The following is a 26,048-nucleotide window of genomic DNA, read 5'->3' on the forward strand; positions in this document are numbered from 1 at the left end:
TATGCTACATCCGCCTTAAATTATACATGTTTAAAAGCATAAACACCATTATTCTCTACGGCGCAACAAATGATTTAGGGTTGTGGCAAAAAGCCGCACACCAATAAAAAGTGTAGAACGATATTGATCTTCCCTTTTGTTCAGCGCCTGAAGGATCAAAAAGCAACTTTGTTGCCACACTGGAAACTAGAAATGCCAGACTAGTACTGCCTGATAAAATATTATTTTTTAACAAAAATACAGAAACATTAGCATACAAATTGAAATAAATGAAATTACATATATAATACCGAAAGTTTCCTTATATATTGTTCCTCTGCAATTAACATGCCGACGTTAAACTGTTATTGTTGCACTATGGTTCCACTTTTTTTCTCATGTTATTTTAATTACTTTTCTCTGATGTTATTTTAATGATCCATTTCTTCGTGTGTGATTGTTTAGTTTCGAGTGTCCGATCTTTATTGGCAATAAAGAAAAGCATGAATTCCTATTATTTTCCACTAATTCCCTCCCGTTTATTGCGCCCCATATGACAGAGGTATCCACAATAATGACTGTACACGCCAGACATATTATACAGGGTTCAAGATTTCTACCTAAAGTTGATGAAATGTGGAGCTGTGTGCATGTCAAACCAGCACTCTGGATGGAATATCTGGCGAATAAAGGTGTAAAGCAATTGACATTTACAGAAGACTGAACGTACTTCTAGAACCTCACAAGTTTTCAAAACTATGAAAGCAGACCTCTTTATAATACAATAAGAATGCATAAATCAAAGATGAACTGATGGCTTTTTAAAGTAGGGTTTAAACTTTAAAGTAAGGCTGAAATAAACAGCATCTTACAAGGTGTTTTAAAAACATTATTTACTCTTAGAATCCACCTCTGTTTAATGGTTCATGGGAAAGTAAAAAAAAAATGTATTAATAACATCAGAGAGAGATGTTGGGGTGGGGAAAATATGCCTTCCATTTTTTAAGTTACACCGTTTTGCTGCATTTCATAATTCGTCACTTGCTGGTTTAACAGAGTTTCACCCCACCCCAAGCCATTTTGTTTTGTTTTTTTCAATAAAGAGTTAGAAATAATCTTAGATGGAAGTAATTCCAGTGGAAATAAGAAAAGAAGAAAATGTCATGCGCGATTAAAAAGTTACTTCTTCCTTTTCTTTTTCTTCTTATTCAAATGGTTTATTAGCGCCACCTGTTGGAATGAAGTGTGGCTCAGGACTGACTAGCCTTGTGCTAGCCGTCCTACATAAAACAACTTCTCAGATATTGATACAATTGCTTTTACAATTTTAGAGTGGGAAAAGGGAAAGCAGCATCCTGAAAAAGAATGGGATCCCCATGAGACTTGAGCTCTCAGATAACTTTGACTAAGGTATCAGACCTTAATTAGCCTTTTACGGTCATGGCTTGTTCATAGTCCTCATTAGGGAAGGCCAGGTGATATAAATTTCAAAGCTTTCAAAATCCCTAGACTCCTCCAACCTTGTCTCAACAATCACTGGCCATGGGTTCCTCTAAGCAGTTGTCTAGCACTCAAAGTAGGAGAAGTTATAAGAAGATAGTTAAGTGTTTTCAGGTACCAATTTTCCTCAGTTTGGAATGTAATTAAAAAATGGCAATTAACAGCAACAGTGGAGATCAAAATAAGGTCTGGAAGACCAAGAAAAAAAATATCAGAGAGAACTGCTTGCAGGATTGCTAGGAAAGCAAGTCAGAACTCCTGTTTAATTGCTAAAGACCTCCAGGAAGATTTGGCAGACTCTTTATACAAGCCTGATGTATTTTGGAGAAAAGTCCTGTGTTTAACATAGAACTTGTTGGCTGCAATGATCAAAGGTATGTTTGGAGAACAAAGGGCACAATTTCCTGAAAAGAACACCAGTCCATCAGTTGAGCATGGGGGTGGATTTATCATGCTTTGAGGTTGTATTGCAGCAAATGGGACTGGGAATATTTCATGGGTAGAGGGAAGAACGAATTAAATTAAATTTCAATAAATTCTGGAAGTAAACATATCACCATCGGTGAAAAAAAAGCTGAAGCTGTTAAGAGGATGGCTTCTACAAATGGATGATCCTAAACACGCCTTAAAATTCACAATAGACTATGTCAAGAGGCACAAGCTGAATGTTTTTCAATTATGTTGAGGTCAGGAGACTGAGGGCCATAGCAAATCTGTGCAAAAAGTGTTTAAAATCTGTAATACTTGCCAAAGGGGGTGCTACTAGGTATTAGCTGTGCCCAAACTTTTGCTTTTCCTTTTCTGTTTAACGAATTTCTTTGCTGTTATTTTAAAAATTTAAAAGATGGAAATAGAAGAAATTATTTTGTTTAAAATATAAAGGAAATGTCATCTGTAACTTTATGCTTTTTGCAGATCAGTTCACCTTCCACTTGCTTAACTGTTTAACAAATATTTTGACCATGGTTTCCCAAACTTTCGCATGCCACAGTATATTCTCCCTGTGTTTGGTGGGTGTCCTTCAGGAACTCTGGGTTTCCTACCACAGTCCAAAAATGTGGTGAGGTCCACAGATGTAAAAATGGGAATAAACACAATGGTAATCTCCATTGGCCTCTATGGTCCCTAGTTGGACTGCAGAGATTCCTGGATGGATAAATGGATGGATGTTCTTAATGTCTTGTTAAGAAAATCCACATATATCCATATGAATCCTTTATATATATATATATATATATATATATATATATAATTTTTTTTCTTCCCATTTTAAATGGTTGTTCTAACTTCTGTCTGGGATAGTCCTAACTCTGTTGCTCTTTGTAAACCGGTCCATCTAAACCATTTTCTCTCTGACTCTTTTTCTCTTTTTCTCCCTTTTCTTTTTTTCAGAAATGCTTTCATGTGACTTGTGTTGGATGACCCTGCTTTTGTTCGTACAAAAATTGTGTAGTAAGGTTGACAGTGAAGTTAAGGTACAGTGGCATTTCCTCCGTTTAAGCTTCACTTCAGCTGTTCTAATAGCGCCTGAACACATTAATGTTAAAGGTCTAGTTCTAGGAAACCATTTCATAGTTTTTGGTTTCATGTTTTGAAATGTTCTCTTTTTTTCTGTTTTCAGTTGTTGTTTTTTTGCACATTTTGGGCTGGATAGTAAAACAAGAAACATAATGGCTTCCAAGCACCATGTTATATTTACATCTATTGCATTTTATAGTTTATACACTGCAATATCTGTGAGCTGTGAACATTATCTTGTACACTGTCTTGTGCACTGTCTTGCACTGTTTGTACACGCTTGCCCTTAAGCAGCGTGATGTACTTTTAGTTAATACTCCATTTTAAACTATAGATGTTTCCTATAATTTTTTTTTAAATATTGGTACTCCGCTTTCCAAAGACATGTATGGTAAGCTAAATGGCATTTTTTAATTGCCTGTAGTTTGTAAGTGATTGCATGAATGAGTGTGTGCTTGTGTGCCCTCTGATGGACTGGCACCCGGCCTCGTGCCCCCAGTCTCTGTGTGATATCGATTCCAGGCTCGAGCAAACCTCACCCACATGATCAGCTGAATAGAGAATAAGTAAACTTCTGGGAACATCCTTCTAACATCATTTAAACAGAAAGTTTGCCACAGGTTACTTTTAGGTGTTATTAATGTTTTTACTGGTGATTTTATTAGAGGATATACTAATTAACCAGATGGTCAAATTAAACAATGGATGAGTTTAGTGTATTTTACTGTATAATGGTAGTTGCATGGTCTGCAAAGCCAACGTTGACTAATGTGGCATCACCTTTACATGAACAGTTTTTTCCTGTTAGTAAAATCCTCCTATCTTTCTGTAATTTTACTCTATCCTGCTTTAATTTTATTAGGTCATAAACAGTCATATAAGCATTTCACTATATACAGTAGCATACTATGTAAGGTCGTGTATGTGACAAATAACATTTCAATTTATTTGGATTTAAAATAAAATCTCATTGCTTGCTGCCACTTTTGGTAGAAATAAATTAATATATAAAAACATAAAAATGTACAGACACGGGATGATCATGGACCTTCAATTTTTCTGTAGTGCATTAGTTTGAAGCGATTTAAAACGTGTCATAAGACAATGCTCTCTTTTCCGCCCCCTGAAGTTAGCCAAGGGAGACTGGGCGGGGCTAATGACATACATCCCATGGTGCATTGTTAGTTTAAAATAAATAAATAAAATAAATTGCTGTTGACATGTATCAGTTTGTGTTTAAAGTTTGCATTGATGGAATATTATATAAAGTGAATTGCTAAACCTAATCAGCTAGTTACTGTTTACTTACCATTTTCGATTAGTATGTTGTGTTTGCTATAAGACGAGACGAAATGTGTAGGCAAGTTATCACTCTTGTTTCTCTTCATATCGTATAAATCTTTCGCCTTTTACTAAAGATTTCCGTGGAGAGGAACACTATGAGTATAAACTAATTTTTTGCGGCTCCACCTGTGTGGAGCTTTCTTTCACTGTTTAAAAACAGAACTCGCTAGTGTTACTAACTTTGAGGGTGTAGTAAGTCATTAGAAAAGGAAAGTGGTTATGTGAGGAAGTGATGGGATTTATGGCTCATTAAGGGAATCCGTTTCTTTCAAAGAGGCTCTTTTGGTTCTTTTTAAATATTTAGTCAGTTTTAAGAAGACAGTTTGGGGGCATTTCAGTTAATCCTGTAAAGAATCACTGGGAGGAATGATGAGGTGAGATTTGTAGTCAAATAATTTAAACTCAGATATCACACACTAATATCTAAATTTAAATTATTCTGAAATATAGATTATATTTGTCATGTGTGGACTATATTCCATAGGGTTGCACAACATTTTTTCCACTGGAGTACTCACGAGAAGGATGCGTGCACAACTATCATCATGCTGTTTGGCAGTAGTACCCCTGCGCTGGGTGCGCCCCTCCCCCTATAACCGTTCCGTCTCGCGGAGGAGCTAATTTGTGTGCATCTGTGTGAAACACGCATAGGAAAAAAAGAACGGATCACCCCCCCAGCCGCGACTCGGCTCTCATCGTTCATGTTTATGAGCCGTTCAGAAGAATCAGTTCGTTCGCGAACGTCACAACTCTAGTATTAGGATTATATTATGAATTAATGTAATGTCAACTGATTTAAGACGTGTCTTAGATGAATGTGCTCTCCGTACAGGAAGTTAGAGAGGAGAGATTTAAGGGGCGGTGCTAATTATATGCATCCCATGATGCATTGCATTGAAATAATTAAAGACTTTTTTTTATTTTGCAAAGAAATTGTTCTATGATAGTCTAATTTTTAAGTTTTGCGTTGAATGGATTTTATATAAAGTGAATTGCTAAGCCTAAGCAGCTAGTTACTGTTTACTTACCATTTTCGATTAGTATGTTGTGTTTGCTATAAGACGAGACGAAATTTGTAGGCAAGTTATCACTCTTGTTTCTCTTCATTTCGTATAAATCTTTCGCCTTTTACTAAAGATTTCCGTGGAGAGGAACACTATGAGTATATACTAATTTTTTGTAGCTCCACTTGTGTGGAGCTTTCTTTCACTGTATAAAAACAGAACTTGCTGGTGTTGTTAGTCGTAGGAAATTATTACAGAAGAGAAGTGGGTTGTATGATGGATATATTGTGAACTGAAGCAATGATGTTAACCGATTTAAGGCATATCATAAGTAAATACGCTCTCTGTACAGGAAGTTGGAGAGAGGGAAGATTTTAGGGGCGGTGCTTAATACATGCATCCCATGATGCATTACGTTCGTTTGAAGTAATTACTTTTTTTTATTACAAAGAAATTGTGTTCTATGATAGTCTGATAGTTAGAGTCTTAAGTTTGCGTTGATGTGATTTTAATTGTCACTTGCTAAATCTAATCAGCTTGTTACTGTTTACTTACCATTTTCTAGTAGTATGTTGTGTCTGCTATAAGACGAGATAAAGCAGTATGCAAGTTATCACTCTTGTTTCTCTTCATATCGTATAAATCTTTCGCCTTTTACTAAAGATTTCCGTGGAGAGGAACACTATGAGTATAAACTAATTTTTTGTAGCTCTACCTGTGTGGAGCTGTCTTTCACTGTTTAAAAATAGAACTTGCTAGTGTTACTAATTTTGAGGTTGAAGTAAGTCATTAGAAAAGGAAAGGGGTTATGTGAGGTAGTGATGGGATTTATGGCTCTTTAAGAGGATCCGTTTCTTTTAAAGAGGCTCTTTTGGCTCTTTTTAAATATTTAGTCAGTTTTAAGAGGACAGAGTATAAACCAAGTTTTGTAACTCCATCTTTGCGTGGAGCTTTCTATGTGTAAAAGTAGAACTTGGTATATTGTTAATTAGAGGATTGTAGTAAATTATTAAAGAAGGGAAGGGTCTATATGACGGTTATATTATGAATTAATGTAATGATGTTTACCGATTTAAGACGTGTTTTAAGTAAATGCGCTCTCCTTACAGGAAGTTAGAGAGAAGAGAGATCTTAGGGGCGGTGCTAATGACATGCATCCCATGGTGCATTGCGTCTGTTTGAAAATTATTTATTTTTTTTTTACAAATAAATTTATTCTATGATTGTATTTTATGATAGAGTTTGTTTTTAAAGTTTGCGTTGATGTTATTTTATATTAAGTCATTTGCTAAATCTAATCAGCTAGTTACTGTTTGCTTACCATTTTCTATTAGTATATTGTGTCTGCTATAGGACGAGATGAACGCAGTGTGGAATTTATCACTCTTGTTTCTCTTCATTTCGTATAAATCTTTCGCCTTTTACTAAAGATTTCCGTGGAGAGGAGCACTATGAGTATAATTGAATTTTTTGCGGCTCCACCTATGTGTGGAGCTTCTTTTCTCAGTGTGAAAATAGAACTTGAAAATTTAATTTTATAACGAGGTTGTAGTAAGTAGGTGAGGAAGGTGTTGTATAGGTTATCTTATGAAGGGACGTAGGTAATAAACATTCTCAAGAGTCTTCCATGTTTTTGTAAAGTTGGGAAGTTTTGTAATTATTATTTTCTACACGAAGTAGCTAGCCGGTTTCAAAGTAGCTTGCTTGTTCCACTTTGTATGAATGAATACATGACCAGAACCTCCTACCAAGCTGTTCTGCGCATGCGTCGAAACAAACCACCTTTCAAAAAAAAAAAAAATCATGCTGATTGTCGCCCCCTGCTGCTTATCATAAAAAAATTAAGTTTTTGTTTGTAATTACTGGTTCGCGATATTCTTATTTTCGTTATGATTATCACTGGCAAATACTTAGCAGAGATAATCATCTAGATATTTAACACTGTTGCCTTGCACCTCCAGGGTTGGGTCTGTGTGCAATTTTGGAACGCCAATTACTACCCTAATCGGCATGTCTGTGGACGGAAACTGGAGTACCCGGAGGAAACATACCAAAAACACGGGGAGAACGTGCAAACTCCATGCACCCAAGGCGGAAATCAAACTCGGACCCCGGAGATGCAAGGCGACAGTGCTAACCACTAAGCCACCGTGCTGCCATATATTAAAAACAACTACTCTTCAATGCTCTATAGTTGTCAATTTTTCCTTATATATTGTGGGCAGATTTGTGAATTATTTACTGTTGGTTGATATTACTGTATTTAAAATCTTATTTTAGTCTTACATTAAACATGTTTTTTAACATTTCAACAAAGTGATCCCAAAGGAATCCTAAATCTATTTTTCTGTCTATTTATCTATATATCTTACTCACTTGTCTATACCGCTTGACCCTGCATACAGCAACGCAGGGGATCCCCGAACCTATTCCAGCCGGACTTCGGGCACGATACACACTGGATGGTTGACATATTGTGGGAAATTTGTGAATTACACACTGTGGTTGACATTTTTTAAAAAGTTATTTTGCTGTGACATTTAAAGTTTATATAAATGCATAAATGTTTTTAAATACATTTCTTTTGGGATCAATAAAGTATCTATCTATCTATCTATCTATCTATCTATCTATCTATCTATCTATCTATCTATCTATCTATCTATCAATTATCTACTGTATCTATCTAATAATAATATAAGAGGTCATTGTAAAGTTAAATAAGTAAAAGACTCAACATACAAGCACCACCTGTGACAGAGAATCGCCACCTCACAGTATCTACTATGATGTAACTAAGATGTAACAGTATAGGGTCTGTGTATAAAAACTTGTAAGAGACTGCAGTCAGTAACACGTGAGACAAGGAAGCGCATCGGCTGCTGGTCATCTCAGGGACTCTGATGGTATGATAATACCGCTCTTTACTTATACGAAGGACTGATCACTTGAATCTTGATTAAGTTACTTGACATTTAATTAATTCACTATAGTGCTCATTACAAGAAAAAGAGTAACTTATGTTATGCTGTGATTGTTTTTTAAGTTTAAATGTATTTACAATTTTTTTTAAATATGATGTTGTGTATTACATGTCCTTTAAAGGATTAATAGAATAGTATGTGTTAGTTGTGTTGGAAGCTCAGTTAAATAATTTTGTTGGTGTATTTGTTTAAATTTTATTTAACTGGTGTGTTTTAGAAGTAGTGATTTAACTGTTATTTACCAAGAATATTGATGTACCCTTTTTTCTGGTTTTCATTTAAGGTTATCAACCTTGCTCTCTCTCCCTCACTTAGTCAAATCTATTTTGAACAATTGTTGTGTAACCTGCAAAGCTGTTAGACACAAGAATTAAAAGTGATTCCAGAGTTGATTCCCATGTCCCCTGTAGTTGGCTATGGCTTTTTTCGAGTTTGAAGCAGAGGCTGACGTGCAAATTCCCAGATAACTCGACAGTTATAAGTTGAGGAGCATGGTAGCTCAAAGGGTTAAGGCACTGAGTTACTGATCAGAAGATCGGCAGTTCGATCCACAGCTCCACCAGGTTGCCACTGTTGGGCCCTTGAGCAAGGTCCTTAACCCTAACTGCTTCAGGGACGCTGTATTATGGCTGACCCTGCGTTCTGACCCCAGCTATGCTGGAATATGCGAAGAAGCAATTTCCCTCTGGGATTAATAAAGTTCTAAATGTTTAAAAAGTTAACAGTTTTTAAATAGTTAATTTATTATTATTATTATTATTATTATTATTATTATTATTATTTGAATTAATAAATTTGTTATTCATATAAAACCAAGATAACAGTGTATATTTTTGTTTTCCCTTTTTATATACATATAGACTTCAGGAAAAGGAAGATTTTTCTGTGTATAAGTGTGTATAATTTTTTTTGTCTAAAAAAAAAACGAGAACTGTAAGAAGACGTGGCAATGACGTCACGCTGTTTGCCAGAACCCGGATGTTCACGGCTAATAGCGCAGCTAAATACAAGCCATAAATAAAAGGAGAAGTATCTGGTCTGTACGGTATAACATTTATTATAATCCCGATGGTCAATTTGTCTTTTCTAAAATTGTTTCTTAAATGCATGTTGAATTATTGTTTAGAGAAAACAGCTGTTAGAAATTTAATTAGCCGACTGTCTTTAGCAAGAAAGCAAGCTAGCTTCTACTGTATATATGTAAGATTAGTAAGGTAGCTCAGTAATGTATGAAGGTTTTTATTTCTGTTCCTGTTTCTGGTTTGTTCTGTTTGAAAAATCAGTTATTCTATATGTTATTTTATTGGTATAAAATTAAGAAAACTAACATAAAGCTGGTGAGAGAGAGGAGTTAGCTAGGTAATGCTGTTTGTTGTTAAATACCTGTTGGTTAGCTCAGCCAACTATACAGCTCAGATTTATTTTACTGAATGTTTTACCTTATTAACGGACCACCACAGGAGACAGTTAATTTAAACAGATTGTTTTTCAAAAAATTTTTTACACTGATTTGCCATAACATTAATACACAAAAACATTAACGCCTAATATTGAATAGGTCCCCCCTTTTACCACAATAACAGGGATGGACTATGACACCTTCCAACACCTTTCTATTGGTACCAGCATTAACCTATTCATCAATTTGATCTACACTAGACATCACATTTTGGCACTTGACAAAGTCACTCAAATCCTTATGCTTTCTAATTTTTTTCTGCTTTCAACAAACCTAAATATTAGGCAAGTGGTCATAATGCTATGGTTGATCAGTGTATTTAGTTATGTTTCCTTAGCATTAAAGTAATCCCTATATGTCATTTTCTTTTATTGCGCCATCACTAATATTTTCACCTGTTGATTGTTCTGTCCTGTCCTGTTCTCAGGTATCTGATGTGTATTAGCACTCATGAATACCCGCCGACGCCACACTCCTAGGAGCAGTCAGGAGGGGGTTTACATTGGGCCTTCACAGACCCAGACCCAGCTGGTCCAACCACTGGAGACCCCTCTGTCTGTACCTCTTCCCCTCGCCCCTCCCGTAGACCCCATCAGCACGTCCTGCCGAGACCGCACAACTGAGTTTCAGTCTGTGTGCAAGTCATTGCAAGGAAGACAGGTACACAGGATTACTGTTGAATCCTCTGTGGTATACATTGCAGCATTCTGGCATCATGGCCACAATTTTTTTGTTTGGTGTCCCTTGTTCTATATTAAGAAGTTAAGAGTTGTATGAGACACCGATGTCTCCTTGCTAGTGCCATATTACAGTAGCGTTTAATAGGAGGAAAATATTACAAATCTTAAACATGACAATCAATGTTGCTCCTGAAAACAAAAGAACATTTTATGTCACGTTAATGAGAAGCCCAGTGTACACTACCAGTCAAAAGTTTGGACAAACTTTTTAATTCTGTGGTCCTTCTTGATTTTTATTTCTTAAATTTCTGTAAGTCAATACTGAAGGCATCCAAAATATGTGATAATTTCTTGAACAGATTTTTATATTATTATATTCAGATGTGTTTACTTCTTAAGTTATAACTTTGGAAAGCTTTCAAAACTGCTTTAATTTTTGAGGCTGGTAACTTTAATTGAACTTCTTATCTGCAGCAGAGGTAAGTTTTTGTCTTGGCACTTGACAATGCTGTTCTTCCAAGAACTGTTCCAGAACAGCTGACTTTCATGTATTAAAATAACAACTGACTGTTGTTGTCAGTACTTAATTACCTAATGCCATGTGTGTGTGTGTGTGTGTGTGTGTGTGCGTGTGTGTATGTGTGTGTGTGTGTGTGTGTTTTTTTGTTTTTTTATAGTTTTGGGTAAGCAAACTAGTATTATTCTAGTATGTAGAAATTAAATCCAACCTTTTGTCCAAACTTTGCACTGGTACTGTAGAAGTAGTGAAGATAAAAAATTTTTATTCACCTTGCAGACAACAAAGAGCTCTAAAATTGACTGACTGATTTTTTTAATCCATAGAATGGAGCACAGGGGATTAACCCAGTTCACAACGCTGTCAGACAAAGGAGTGACTTCACACTTATGGCAAAGTGAGTTATAAGGATTTTTTTCTTTAACTAATATGATGGCATTCTACTGGCTAAAATCATCAACTTGCTCCTTTAGTTGGCTTTACTAACATTTTTCAAATCTGACCGATGATTTTTTTTTTTCAGGAGAATTGGCAGGGATCTTACCAACACTTTTGCAAAGTTGGAAAAGCTGACAGTGTGTAAGTGTCAGGATAGCAGGTCAAGCCACTTGTCCAAGTCCAAATTCTTGTTCTGTGTCAATATTTGTGACATTCTCTTCTTTTGATCACAGTGGCCAAACGGAAATCCCTCTTCGATGATAAAGCAACAGAGATTGATGAGTTGACGTATATTGTGAAACAGGTACAGATATTTAAGGTCGTACTGTACATGCATAGCTACTCTTTTGAAAGTCCTGCACTTTAAATGTGTCTGTATTTTTTTTTCTTTGCTCAGGATATTAACAGCCTAAATAAGCAGATAGCCCAGCTCCAGGAGGTGGTACGATCCAGGAATGGTCAAAACAGTAGACATCTTCAAACTCATTCCAATACTATTGTGGTATCGCTGCAGGTATGGACATCTTCCAAATTTCTTTCTTTCTTTCTTTTTTGTCAAGTAAGATAACATTTAATGTTTTTTTTTATACATTAAATCTTTTCCAGTCAAAACTGGCATCAATGTCAAGTGATTTCAAGTCAGTTCTGGAAGTAAGAACAGAGGTAAATCTCAATCCCCAAAAAATAATTTAAATAGTTTGAGGGATATGTCCTTTATAATAAGTGACCAAATTACTTTTGCAGAACCTGAAGCAACAGAGAAGCAGACAAGAGCAATTCTCTCAGTCGCCAGCCTCCGCTTCACCCCTCCACAACTCTAGCCTTAGTAAGTTTCAGCCGAACACTTGACCATCCTGTAGGTAATACACAGGTGGATATGTTAATATTAATTAATTAGGGTTGATTTTGAAAGTTACCAAATTTTTAAACAGTCTGAGATTGTTTATCCAATCCATGACAAATTTAGACATTGTGATGTCAAGAATTCTCTGTTGTTTTCATGGCGATGGAATCAGTCAACTTATCGGGCCATGCAAACATGTGTGTCTAATAATGGGGACAAGCACATGGACATGCCCCAAGTGATTATTTGTTATAGCACCACCAACTGGACACAGGATGTGATGCTTATAAAAAAATTCTTTTTAATACTCTACCTAGATATTTAAACAGATTGTGTAAAATGAGACTTAGCACAAAGAACATTTTATACTCTATGTAGAGGGCTAATCAGAGTAATGTAAAGGCATTTCTGTTGTTAAAGCACAAACAAGTTTAAATACACTTTAAAGATTGTTGTGTAATTTTCCTGCATGCTATAGAATGTGGCTCTGATCTCAAATAACATATCTATAGGAAGTGTTACCATGTAAGAAATCAAGAAGCACAATTAAGAGGTTTGTTTTATCAGCATAGAGGCGTAAGAAAGTTCACAGCATATGACAAAATTTATGTCTGGAATTCATCACACTTAAGTATTGTGTGTACACTCTGACAATCAGAATATTTCTTTTATTAATTTAAATATATTATAATATATATGAGAACTGGTTATTAAGTTTTCTTTATGTAACAGAACTGATATTTCACTTCTTGTGTTTCTCATATATTTAACTTGCCAAATAATGTCGATGCATCCTTCACTGTTCATATCCGCCACTCGTTGCTTTCAGCTTTATTAATTTTTTATTTCACAACAGGCAATTCACTGTTGATGCAGGATAGTACCAATAAAGCCGATATCTCGATAGACATGGATCTTCGCTCCAGCCAGCAGATGCTTCTCCTTAATGAGAAGGTAATTTAAAGTGTCATAGTTTATTTATTATAAGGTTGCAAATTTTACTACTTGATAGTTTTCACATAATTAATCTTGTCTTTTTTTACATTTTTTATTATTATACATGTGTGTGTGTGTGTTCTTAGGACTCTTTTATTCAGGACCGAGCAAACACTATGCAAAACATAGAGACTACTATCGTAGAGCTGGGATCTATTTTCCAGCAGTTGGCCCACATGGTGAAAGAACAGGAAGAGACGGTTCACAGGTAAAATCAGAAAAGCAAGAGAAAACCTAGTGACGCATGCTAAATCTGGAAGACACCTAGTCATTTTGTTTACTTATTTGCATTTTAATCAGTGTTTTATCCTCCTTGGCACAGGATTGATGCCAACGTGGAAGACACTCAGCTCAATGTGGACCTCGCACATACGGAAATCCTCAAGTACTTTCAGTCCGTCTCCAACAACCGCTGGTTGCTCATCAAAATCTTCCTCATCCTCATCATTTTCTTCTTCATCTTTGTCGTCTTCTTGGCCTGAAATCCGTGGACAGCGTGATTATTCCAGAACTAAGTCACTAAGTAGAAGTATTTCTTCAGGAGGGAACAAGTAGGGAGTTAAAATGTAAAATAAAGCAAGGATCCTTCAGCTTGGGTGTGACAAGAGGCTCTTCTGTAGGGTGTCCTTAACTAATGTGACTTTGCAGAGTCTGCACCTTTGGCTTATGAGCAGTGTTATTTGATAATTCTAAAGTAACTAGCAGAAAGTTTTTTTTTTTTTTTGTGGCCAAATGATTTTGGTTTTAACTGTTGAGTAATTTTATGCACAGTAATATATTCTAATCTCATTCCATTTCTTTAGATTGGAGTACAGGGTAGCCATACCGGTATTGCTGTAAATAACTTGTTTTATTACTCCTTTAATGATCATTAGGCTTTAAGCGTATGATGACTCTTGTGTAACTGGTGCTTGCATTTCAGGCATTTTATGCACTGGGAGTCAGTAGCCATGTTTATGGTAAGACCAAAAGATATCTAGATTTGGGCAAACTTCTGAATAAGGCACTGTGCCAGTTGTGCCTCATTTAAATCTAGCTTATTCAAAAGAACATGTGTTCAGATCCTGACGATGCGACTGTGACTGCCAGGAGTCAATAGAGCAAAGTTTGATTGAGTAAATGATATATTTACTGTCCTATGTGAATCACAGCAACACTAGCCAATCAATCATGGACTTCTGTCTGTATGCAAAATGTACGGGATACCTTCACATGCCTTTTTCTACTTTATGGTTGGAAGCTGTTGTGTGATAAGGGAGAGGGTTTGCTAGTGGGTGGGTATTAGCAAGACCATATTGGGGGTACAGGCCAAAAGAAATTAAACATAGAAGGGAAATGTGTGCATTTGGCCAAAATTGGAAAAAATATTGACTGTCAGTTTAGTTAATTAAAAACTCTAAATTAAGAAGATTTGACATAATATTTGCCTCAGGAATATTCAAGAAATAAGCTCATATTGCAGAACAGCATCAAATAAAACTGTGCTGAGACCATTTGTCTTTATGGACTTAATAAAGATTGTGTTTAGCAAGAGAGACAGTATGCTAATTCCCATTATCATGAAAGTTATTGCATTTATTGAACACGGTAGTAGCCTAAATAAAGCGCCAGCAAAATTCACATTCGATTCATATCATAAAATGCAGTTTTAAGGTTTAAAATTTGAGGATGCAACTTATTGTCTTAAACTGTTCAGCTATACTGTGAACCAGGGAATACAAATCCAGCAGATAAACCAGGTGGCCTGAACAGATAGTTAGTATTACTGTAATCTCTTGTTTTCTATCTGCTCTGCCATGTTAGTCTTCATGTGGAAATGTCCAATTTCTCTACAGCCAATTTCTTCTTAACAGTTGCAGTTGATCACTTTTCGTGATGAGAGTGATAATTTCTCATGGCTTCTTTACACTGCTTAGTAATTTTTTGATAGATTCAGAATTGAAAAAAAAAGTCTGTTTGTTCTTTATCTGACATTCTAACAGTAAATTTGATGTGATAATGATAAATATCTTAAATTATTTATGTGAAAATAAACTTACTGTTGGTCATTGCCTTTTACGTGACTGGACATATGAAATCTAAATGTAAGAATAACTCATTAAAAAAAGTCATAAGAAAAAGTCATAAGTGTTTATGCTCATTTGATTCATGCTTTTGTTTTTTGGTACTGAAAACACCCAGATTCTTGTTCAGCACAATCTTGACTCATGTTTTATGGTTGCAGTTAGTATAGAGTAAGGCATTTCAACCCCACGCCTTTTAATCATACCAAGGTAAGTTAACATCTGATCTATTTGGTAAGCAGTAATGACCAGGAGAACAACTAAGGCTGGCTGTTTAAGGTTGAGATGCATTATGTGAACACTTTGAGCAGGCAACAGTGCTAAACATTGAATTATTATAGCATTTACACAATATAAAGTGTATAATAATACTTCAAGAAGCATCTTAATACCTTTTTGGTTTAAACTCATTTTAATATGGGGAAAAAGTAAGGTTTAAAACTAGAGCTTGTTTTCTACGATCGTGCTACACCGTGTGTATTCATGTTTGAAAATGATTCCTTGTGCTCCCAAAACCACACTTTACCTAATTGAATCCTGGAATATGGGAACAAATATTATGAATCTATATTATATCAGTATGCTAATTCCCATTATCATGAATGTTATATTGCATTTTATTGAATGCGGTAATAGTATAGGTAAAGTGACGGGATTTTGCATTGCCCCTAAGTCCGTAGCAAATGTAAGTTTTTTTTCTGATTAGTCTCATCAAGTGGTTTTCTTACATGGTGCATGTGGAAATGTTCTTACTTCCACCATTAAATACAAAGCCAGATCTATTAAATGTAGGTATGACTTCTTTACAAAGCAGTGAAGTGAGCTAAATTCATGATTTTTCTTTGACCAAATTTCTTCTTTTCTACCATGAAGCTGAAGTTCGAGTACAGCTTAAATTCATTCCCGTAATTTATAATCTCCCCAGTTGATTTCTTTACTTGATGCAGGTCATTATTTTTGACCCTTCTTAAGTGATGACTATTTTTTTTTTGACCTGGCAGTGTATATTTATGCTTGCTATGCCAAGGATATATGGGCAGATATGAGTACATCTTCAATACACAAAGTTCTTTTGCCTAGTTTGCCTACTTTTTTCTTTTCTTTGTTCAAGTTTTATGTAGGTTCTCAGATTTGTGCCCTCTCCTCTATGGAACTAAAATCAGGCATACTCTTGACTCTCCGCTGAAGTGGGACCAGCACTCCAAGCTCTTCGTCTTTGGCCCACGCCTCATCCTCTTCACACAATGTCTCTTTATTCTTCCCTGTTGCTCCTCTGCTCCAGCGGTTTCTGAAGTACTTGTGCTTTGAGAGGCCAATTGAAAAGGCACTCTTACTACGATGCTGGCTCCACAAGATAGCTCGAGCCTGAAGAGATCTCCCCCTGAAGGTTAAGTCTTCATTCTGCTCATCCAGACAGTCACAGAGTACCAGGCGGAAGAGTCGTGGCACTTCTGTCACCTCTGGTTCCAACTCTGTCACTAACTTCCTTAGTCTGTGAAGAACAGAAGAACAGAAAGGTCATCAAGGTCATGAAATATCAGCATATAGAAAGATTGGGATGACGAGACATTAGATTGTATATACGTTTATGCTTAATACTATTGTGTATTCACCACTTTGGGCTTTCTTTCACAGTTTAAACTACCTGAACTTTTGAAACCAAATATCTATAGGTGAGTGTTGTGAAATGTTGCAACATTGTAAAAAATTTAACAAACAAAAATGCAGTCATCTGAAATTGGTCAAGTACAGGGACAGGACTGAAAATAATTTCCCAGAGAACAAAAAGCCTGGGAAACTATTTCTGAAGACTGCATTAAAATACAAGCAAGTCTGGCTTTTTGGAGGCAAAATATGAATAAATAAGGGGTGGATAAAATATGAGGATAGAAAATGATTTATTCCAGTTTTCTTCCCACATTGGTCCTTCTGAATCTTATCCGTCAGTATGTTCTCGTAAATCTTACAACAGAATCATTTTGTAATACAGTTAAATTTCCCATAATCATTTTGCCCGTCCATTTAGGGAGAAATCATTACAACTTAAACACATATGTATGTTCTTACTATTAAAGTTAAAAAGATTGCATTTCAAGCCTGCCTTATTTTAATCATCTTTTTACATCACATCACTATCACAAATATTTCTACAAGCACGCCTGATCCCCCACCTGAGAATGACAGGGCCACACTGAGAAGGAGGGATCTTTAAGCAGAGTTCTTGAAGTTCCAGCAGCTCTCCAGGCATGATCTCATAAGAGGGCTTCTGCTGTGTCGCTGCCAGCCAGCTGTAGTCTACACAGGAGCTGCGTCTGCGAATCTCGGCTGCCCTTTCCTGACATAAGCGTTCGGTGCGCTTCAGCAAAGAGCTCAACTCCTGCATGAGTGTATGGGTGACCATCTCTGCAGGCGAGCGCTGACTAGGACGCTGGGGCTCCAGAGAAAATGTTCCAGACCAAGGAAACATCTGAATAGAGCACAGGATATAATATCCTGCAGTTGACTATTAAACACAAAGTAGACTCAAGTGAAAAAACTTTTCTTAACTCTTTAGAATGATCTCCTATGATAAAGAAACATTTAGGGCTCTTGATTGAACTTTGTTATTTCAGATAGTATGAGAGCACTCCACACATACACTGTCTGGCCCAAAAAAAAATTTGTACACACTAGTAAAACATAGTAATGTTTTAGTGTGTCTTGATTACAGTGTTCAATACGGTGGCTAATTCATGGGCAAAAAATTATTCCTCATGTTCCCTGAAGAACTCTTTCACAGTATGATTCCTGGAATATGCCCCTGCTATCTGGGAAGTAAAACTGCATTAATGTGATAATCTGGCCATTAGGTACATTCAGGTCATCCCCTGACTTCATTTTATTGACACATAACATTGCCATGACAAAATCAAGCAACCCCAGGATTTTACCCTGCGCACTATCGCTTCATGCACTTCCCTGCGCCCATCGTTCCGAAATAGGGTTCGGTCTGGACTCATCAGACAACCTGACCGTTTCCTGGTTCTCCAACATTCAAGCTGTATGCTCTTTGAAGCCTTATGATCTTATTCTTTCACAAAATTTTTAGGCTAGCTGGCAGTGTTTAAACAATTTGTTTCTACAAACTAAGGAAACATTAACATAAACAGTGTAATATCTATGATATACAAATTTTTAGACATTGTAAGACAGTATATTGTGAAGATTGGCAGCTGGATTGTTGAGTTGGTAATGTTTGTAACAAAATTTTAACCATAAGTTAATTGTGATAGTCTTTTCAAAAATATATTTTTTAATGTTGACCAATAATTTGACCCCTTCTAACACATGACATTTTTGGCCAAGCAGTGTACTGTATAGCTTGTCATGTTTACACAGTTCTATCACTGCTATATTTTCGGCATAACGTATGAGTGTCAGAAAACTAACAATTACTGAATACAGTGACACGTTGTCCGAACTAGAGCTAATGCATAACCAGATCTTACCTTAAACCCAGCACAATGTGTAGTAGACACTAGAGTCCCCTTTTGTTGTCATCCAATGAGCCAAACATATTTGTAAGATCCTGGCACCAATCTGTCGTGCATGGCTGGCGAGTGGATTAAAACCTCTTTCCTGTCAACACAAGATAATGGGCTGAGGATAAATGTTAATCCGTTATTACTACAGAGTACTTTTAGACTGGATTTTAATGCTTCAGCACTTTGGGCAGATAAAAACCAATAAAACCAAGCTGTGGCCTTGTTGTTATACAGTTTAGTGAAGTTATCTCACTGTATTTCAATTCAATTTAGTTTTATTTGTATATGAAGTTTATAGATCTCTCCGGTTATACCTAATGAGCAAACAGGAGGTGATGGTGGCAAGGAAAAACCATCCAATGCGCATCAAGGCCATCTTCATGGTTTTAAAATTAAACCATCTTCAGTAGTCTCATGTATCTTCAAGCAGACCATATGGGGCCATTGTTGGCAGAAGTAAGTGATCTCCAAATGATATAAACTCCAACCAGAAGTAGGGCATTTTTAAATCTATAAACATATATCATTAATATACTCTCAATATCCTTGTGGGTATTGTGTTGTATGAAATTAGATTAGTGTCTTGTCTGTGAGATACAGAAGACCTGAATGTATACAGTGGCTTACATAAGTATTCACCTCTCTTGAACTTTTCATTTTGTTGTTTTACAACCTAAAACACAATTTAGGTCATAATATAAAAGTGGGGGAAATTAGAGGAAACTAGCTGTCCAAACCTACCAGGCCCTAATTGAAATCCTCCTATTAACTTCAGGTTTGTTGACGGTGAGGTGATTGGTTGCTATGCATCTCAGGCAGCCCTCATGTCTGTGTTTCTTTCTGGCTTTCCCTTTTAGTTATGCTGCCATAGTTAGTTCTGCTGGAGTCCCTGCTTGTAATCTGCACTAAATATTTATTCACCTTATACATTGTGACTGTGATCATACCTAACTGTTATCTCTCCTTCTCTTCTGCTCTCTCCTCTTCTCTCTCTTCTTCTCTCGCTCTCTCTCTCTCTCTCTCACTCATCCTGGTGTCCCACTTCTGGTTGGAGATCTCGTCGCATGGATGCCCCGTGTGGTCTGTCTGGGATGCCTGTGGTGACTGGGGACGATCCACTTTAACATGAATATGGTCTTGGTCTCGGCTGGTGCAGACAGCTGTTCTCTGAGGAATTGTGACTGCAGTCGCTCGATAGTTCAGGACTGGAATTTTCTACAGTCTACCTGAGCCTCCAATAACGAACTGGACTCCATATTAACTTAATCAACTGTTATATTGAACTTCTATCCTCCTAACACAAAGTATGATGCTGATCAATCCCTGCTCTCCATTTCACCCAAATGAGAATGGGTTCCCTGTTGAGTCTGGGGCGTCTCACGGTATCTTCCTATTGCCATCTCTAAGTTTTTCATTGCCATCTTCGGCCTCGGCTTGCTCATCAGGGACAATCTGATCATTTTGGTTCTTACACATTCACATTTCATGCAAACTTCCATAATTTTGATTGATGCTTTGCTTCAATGACAATTGTTAAAAGCTCTATACACATAAAATTGAATTAAATTGAAAACATTAATGAACTGTGATTTTTAGAAAGCTGAGTTAAATTTCACTTGTCACATCAAGGTAAGATTACCGCCAGACCTGTTGAATCAAGAAATCATTTAAATAGAACCTGTCTGACAAAGTGAAGCATGCTAAAAAATGTAAAAAGAAAGCAATACATTCTAAAGAAATGTAATCAAAATAAATTATCTACAAATGGAGAAAATTGGAACAGTGATGAACATTCCCAGGAGAGGCAAACCCACCAAAATTACTCCCAAGAATGACGACTTATCCAAGATCTCATAATAGAACCAACAAGAATATTTAAAGAACTGAAGGCGTGTGATATTAAAATTTGTTTGATTATCTCAATCATTTAAGTGTGACAAATATGCAAAACAACTGGTATGGGCCATACTTTTTCACTGCACTGTATATAAAACACAAAAGTTCGTGATTGCATAAGTATTCACCCCTCCTTCAGTGACACCCCTTCTTTAATTTTGGTGCCACCAGTTTCAATCAGAAGTCACACAGTTAGTTTGATTTTGGAGTGGACCTGTGTGCAATTTAACTGCCAGGAGACCTGTTCATGTAATGAGTTTGTTAGAGAACAGCTTGCAGAGCATTAAATATATTCTTTTTTTTCCCAATGACAGGGCAATCCAAGATAACCTGTTCCAATTTACAAAAGATTTAAGATTAAGTAGACTTTATTCTTCTTCAACATAGATCACCTCAACATGATAGAACTATCAAGTCAAAGCCCAAATTTAATTCAAGACCAATTCCAACCAACTCAAACCAATTTAGAAGACTTAAAAATAACTGTTTAGCAACAGACTCCATTCAGTCGAACAGGATTTATGCGATTTTGTCATGAAGAAGTGGAAAATATCAGGATAGAGATTTGCAAAGCCGGCTCTGATTTCAGGTGGATCTTTGAAGTATTGATCCAGTGATGAAATGCTTAATTTTTTAGTTTATTTGCTCAAACAATTGTGTCACAATAAAAAAATGTAGATGACACGTTGGCATAGTAGTTAGCACTGAGGGTTTGATTCCCACCTTGGGGTCTATGTGCGTGGAGTTTGAATGTTCCCCCCGTGGCTTTCCTCCCACAGTCCAAAGACATGCAGATTAGGGTAATTGTTGTTCCCAAATTGCCCGTTGTGTGTGTGTTTGTGTGTGCCCACCCTACAATGGATTAGCACCCTGTCCGAGGTGTCCTAAGTCTCCTGGGATACGATCTGGGCCCCCACAACCCTGTATATCGACTATAGCGGTATAGAGATTGAAAGAGAGGTGACTCTAAAGGCCCATCTACACCTGTATGGATCAAAGGCTTGCCCACCCGGTCCAATCCCAAGGAAAAGCCAAATGCACTACAAACTACTAATAAATGTCAATGCTGGGCCGGACACAAAGACACCAGAACACCACAGAACACAGGGCCCAGCAGGCAAAGAGTTTAAGCCTTCAAACTCCCCAGATCTTAATCAAATTAAGCAACCATGGGATGTGCCAGACAAACAAGCCTGATCAATAGAGGCCCCACCCCACAACCCACAGCACCCAAAGGATCAGGGGCTAACATCCTGGGACCAGACACCACAGCACACCACAAGAGGTGCCATGGAACACATACTAAACAAAATTTTTTAGTCAGGACTAAAAATTCAGGACAAAATTTTAAGTCAGGACTAAAAATTTGGAACAAATTCAGGGGGGCTGAATATTTATGCAATGTACTGTATACAGTCTTACAGAAGCAGGACATAGTTGTATTTTGCCCCAGAGATGATGTAATGGTTTGACTTTTGGAATGAAAAATATTTCGCAACTGATGAATGATCGGAAAGATATAAGACTATAAAGCTTTTATTTCATGTGTGTAGAAAACTAGATTTAAATGTAAACTTCAGTGCTGGTGATCTTTAACTTCTCACTGTTCTTCCCTCCTCGACAGCTTCCCCTCTCAGTTCTTATGTTAAAAGCCTGCCAGAGCTAGATTAGATTATTAGATTAACGTGTAATGTAAGAGTTCTTCAAATATTGATCAAGTGCAAGAGAGTGCTGCTTCTTTGGAGGTGTCTGCCCGGGCTACTTCCCATCAGGAATGAGGAGAAAAGCTTACCGATGCCCTCATCTATCTGTCACTCATCATTCATTTCACTGTGCATAGAACATGTTGCAAACTTCAAACATTCACTATTGAACATGATAACTGATGGGATTGTTTATAAATACATGCTGTGGGTTAATGGTGTTTTATAGTATTTCACAACACAAAAAAATCTATTCAAGTGGGCGGGAATTGTGTTAGAATTGTGCTTTTGCGAGTTGTCTGGCAGTTCTGCTTTGTCCTGGATAAAATGGAGTAAAATTGCACACGTTTGCAAACGGATCAATTTGTGGCCCCGGAAGTCCATGCATCATCAAAAAAATTGCACAAAGGGGGCTTAATTGAAAATGCTTGTAAAGTGGGAGATAAACACAGGCATTAGTGTTTAATCAATTCAAAAAGTTTAGTCTTTGAACCGAGCTGGTTCTCACATTCGCTCTCCAGCCCATCAGGACGTCTTCATCAGAGCATAGCATTTTCTCGCTTTTTTGTATTACGATTTTTGGTTTTGTCCCGGAGCAAATGTGCATTTAAGATCTGAGGCAAATTGAAGGAAAAGAAAACTGCAACCTGCATCCTGCAATCACCAATGAACTGAATAAGTAAGTTTTCTGTTATGCTATGTTTTTTCTTTTTTAACAGCTAAAGAATCCATAATTTTGTGCTGTAATAACACTGTCTTGTATACAATGTTGTTTTGGAGGCTAAAAGTAGCATTGCTATTTTTTTGACAGCTGAGATCTAAGAAAACACAGAAAATGTAAGATATCACAATGCAAAAAAAAAAATCTGGAATTTAATCATAATTTTGCATTAAATGATTTTAAGAAGCAAAATGCTTCATTTTGCTTCTATCTAGAAATATATGTTTTACATTTAAAATTAGTGGTAATAGACAATTTCAAGTTTGAAATTAGTAAAACAAATACATTTTAAAAATGAATTTAGAAATCTTATGTTGTAACTTTGTAACAGAAAATAGCATCCTAGATACACTCACTGGCCACTTCATTAGGTACACCTGTTTAACTGCTTGTTAATGGAAATATCTAATCAACCAATCACATGGCTTCTTGGGATTTTAGCATGTAGACATTGCCCAGACAATCTGCTAAAGTTCAAACCAAGCATTAGACTGTGGAAGAAAGGTGATTTAAGTGACTCTGAACATGGCATGGTTGTTGGTGCCGGACGGGCTGGTCTCAGTATTTTTCGAAACTGCCGATCTACTGGGATTTTCATTCAGGACCATCTGTTGGGTTTACTAACACTGGTCTGAAAAAGAAAAAATATTAAGGTCAGAGGAGAATGAACAGACAGAATAATTGAGTTCATAGAAAGACAACAGTTACTCAAATAACATCTTGTTTAAACTGAGGTATAATGAAGGGCATCTCTAAACTCACAACACATCGAACTTTGAAGTAGATATTCTACAGCAGCAGAATACTGCACCCGTGCCTCTCCTGTCAGCTAAAAACTGAAAACTGAGGTTCAACAAAATTGGACAATAGAAGATTGGAAAGCATTGCCTCATCTGATGAGTCTTGATTTTTTCATGTGACAATCGGATGGTAGGGCCAGAATTTGGTGTAAACAACATGAAAGCATAGATCCATCCTCCCTTGTATCAACAATTAAGCCTGCTGCTGGTTTAATGGTGTAGATGTTTTGTTATAACGCATCATGTCACAAAGCTAAAATGATCTCAAAGATGTTTTGTTAAACATGACAATAAGTTCACAGTACTCAACTGGCCTCCACAGTTACCAGATCTCCACGCACTAGAGCACATATGGTATGTGGTGGAACAGAAGATTCGCGTTGTGGATGTGCAGACAACAAATCCGCAGCAACTGCCTGATGCTATCATCTCAATATGGACAAAGTCTCTAAGGAATGTTTCCAGCACCTTGTTGAATTTAGGCCTTGAAGAATTAAGGCAGGTTTGAAGACAAAAACGGGATCCAACTCAGTATTAGAAAGGTTTACCTAATGAAGTGGCCGGTGAGTGTATATTTTAATTATAAATATTATAATTTTAATTCACTTACTAAGTTGCAATTTTTTTCCGATACAAGAAAAGTTTCATTTATTGCTAATTTCTTGTTACGCTTTTTTTTTTACGTAACAGTTTTTATGGTAAAATCCCTTACAATAAAATACCAACAACTTGACTGCATATTGTCAATGAAACAGACTTTGTTAAATGTTTTTAAGGTTAAAAAGAAAATCAACATAAACTGAAAGACTTTCAGATATAACAATTCACCTTCATTCAGATCAAAAGAAAAGATATACAGTATTGATCTCTGTGGAAGGATTTTGCAGGAAGGATGCTTGTCAGTTCTTAATGCATTCTTCAGTCTTTTGGCAATAATTGGAAAATAATCAGCAAGAAGTGAAAGCTATTTTGTTTACACTGTCCATGTTATGGCAGTGCCTATGACGTAATCAATCTATGGTGAGAAATATGTGCAATCTGAGAATCTGAGAAATAAAGGGGTGAAAGAGGAGATGTTAAGGCATCGCATTTTATCTTATTTGGCATGCCTGAGGCTGGAGCAGGATGGGCTCATCATGAGCTGCTGGATCATAGTTGTAGTCTAGATTGGCTCAGATCTGGAAAATCTTTCTATCTCTTCTTCTTCAAAAAAACAAACAAACACAAGAACAAGGACATTTTTGGTGCTATGACTTGAGAAATCTCTTAGAAAGAACACTAAACAGCAAGTAAGGCTTGCTCATTTCTGTCTCCTTTTTGAACACTTCAACATTGGACAATACATTTCAAAAAGTTGTGTCGGACATGAAGATGTTCTTGAAATTCACTTCCGCTGGAGAAGATGGATTTACACATACTGCGTTTTTCCCCCCATAAAATAGCTTTACCAGGATTTACCAGGTTAAATTGTAAAATATTTACATTAGTAATGGTTGCTCATTGATTACAGATATTTTAGGAACTTTTTGAAAATCAGATTTTATTTTATTATGCAAACTGTAATTGGTCTGTTAATTTGTTTCTAGGTTTAACATTTTTAAATCCTTTATTAGAACTTCTTTTAGTATCTCTTGTATTGCCACAAAACATTTCTAAGCACTAAAGAAACAAAAAAAAATTCCAGGCAAATGTACACAGGTTTTTTTTATTTTATTCCCACTAGCATATAATTTTGCTTCTTTCTAGAAATAAATAGAAATAATGCTAGAAATTAAAAAAAAGGATCTGCCAAAAGAATATAACATTTTCGATTTTTATATTAGTACTATAAGTTTAATTATCATTTATTTGGTTGAAAACAATAAACGTCTTAGCAATGTTTGAATTCTATATTTATAATGATTTAGTGTAACTATCATGTAATCAACCTACAAATGTAAAAACTGCATGACTGCAGCATATCAAAACAATATTAACACAATTTCCTAAAATAATAAACTCTGATTTTCTGCTTCATTATCCCCAGATATACAGTATTTCACTGCTTTACACTGGATATTATGGATATGTACGTACAG

General features: G+C 36.3%; 2 protein-coding genes and 4 non-coding genes across 8 annotated transcripts; 5 read left to right on the forward strand and 1 right to left on the reverse strand.

The window, feature by feature from the left end:
* The first annotated feature begins 4,365 nt into the window (after positions 1 to 4,365).
* On the forward strand, positions 4,366 to 4,478 carry LOC128508100 (U5 spliceosomal RNA). Its single transcript, XR_008355860.1, has one exon. It is a non-coding gene; the product is annotated as a U5 spliceosomal RNA (small nuclear RNA).
* Positions 4,479 to 5,428: 950 nt separating this feature from the next.
* On the forward strand, positions 5,429 to 5,542 carry LOC128508099 (U5 spliceosomal RNA). The gene has a single exon (XR_008355859.1). It is a non-coding gene; the product is annotated as a U5 spliceosomal RNA (small nuclear RNA).
* Positions 5,543 to 5,958: 416 nt separating this feature from the next.
* Positions 5,959 to 6,072, forward strand: LOC128508103 (U5 spliceosomal RNA). Its single transcript, XR_008355862.1, has one exon. It is a non-coding gene; the product is annotated as a U5 spliceosomal RNA (small nuclear RNA).
* Positions 6,073 to 6,725: 653 nt separating this feature from the next.
* On the forward strand, positions 6,726 to 6,840 carry LOC128508104 (U5 spliceosomal RNA). Its single transcript, XR_008355863.1, has one exon. It is a non-coding gene; the product is annotated as a U5 spliceosomal RNA (small nuclear RNA).
* Positions 6,841 to 8,182: 1,342 nt separating this feature from the next.
* On the forward strand, positions 8,183 to 15,376 carry stx5al (syntaxin 5A, like). 3 transcript variants are annotated; one of them, XM_053477788.1, is made up of 11 exons: positions 8,183 to 8,251; positions 10,216 to 10,448; positions 11,312 to 11,382; positions 11,509 to 11,564; positions 11,657 to 11,727; positions 11,821 to 11,937; positions 12,030 to 12,086; positions 12,168 to 12,249; positions 13,124 to 13,221; positions 13,350 to 13,471; positions 13,586 to 15,376. In XM_053477788.1, the coding sequence occupies exons 2-11, from the start codon at positions 10,239 to 10,241 to the stop codon at positions 13,743 to 13,745; spliced, it is 1,044 nt and encodes a 347-aa protein (XP_053333763.1). In that variant the 5' UTR covers positions 8,183 to 8,251; positions 10,216 to 10,238; the 3' UTR covers positions 13,746 to 15,376. The 3 variants fall into 3 exon arrangements, with proteins under 3 accessions (XP_053333763.1, XP_053333762.1, XP_053333764.1); XM_053477787.1 differs by lacking the exon at positions 8,183 to 8,251 and adding an exon at positions 9,284 to 9,365; XM_053477789.1 differs by lacking the exon at positions 8,183 to 8,251 and adding an exon at positions 9,347 to 9,369.
* A 1,075-nt stretch (positions 15,377 to 16,451) lies between these two features.
* On the reverse strand, positions 16,452 to 17,793 carry LOC128507688 (protein RD3). The gene is made up of 2 exons (XM_053478751.1): positions 17,498 to 17,793; positions 16,452 to 16,818 (listed from the first exon to the last, which is right to left on the reverse strand). The coding sequence occupies exons 1-2, from the start codon at positions 17,791 to 17,793 to the stop codon at positions 16,452 to 16,454; spliced, it is 663 nt and encodes a 220-aa protein (XP_053334726.1).
* Between the last annotated feature and the right edge of the window lie 8,255 nt (positions 17,794 to 26,048).

This window comes from Clarias gariepinus, chromosome 19 (genome assembly GCF_024256425.1).
Source record: "Clarias gariepinus isolate MV-2021 ecotype Netherlands chromosome 19, CGAR_prim_01v2, whole genome shotgun sequence".
Classification (NCBI taxonomy): Eukaryota; Metazoa; Chordata; class Actinopteri; order Siluriformes; family Clariidae; genus Clarias; species Clarias gariepinus.

Coding starts and splice junctions, on each gene's coding strand:
- stx5al (XM_053477788.1), top strand. CDS start 10,239: ATGAATACCCGCCGACGCCACACTCCTAGGAGCAGTCAGGAGGGGGTT. Junction 11,383..11,508: donor GACTTCACACTTATGGCAAA/GTGAGTTATAAG, acceptor TTTTTTTTTCAG/GAGAATTGGCAGGGATCTTA. Junction 11,728..11,820: donor TGACGTATATTGTGAAACAG/GTACAGATATTT, acceptor TTCTTTGCTCAG/GATATTAACAGCCTAAATAA.
- LOC128507688 (XM_053478751.1), bottom strand. CDS start 17,793: ATGTTTCCTTGGTCTGGAACATTTTCTCTGGAGCCCCAGCGTCCTAGT. Junction 16,819..17,497: donor TGTGGCCCTGTCATTCTCAG/GTGGGGGATCAG, acceptor TGTTCTTCACAG/ACTAAGGAAGTTAGTGACAG.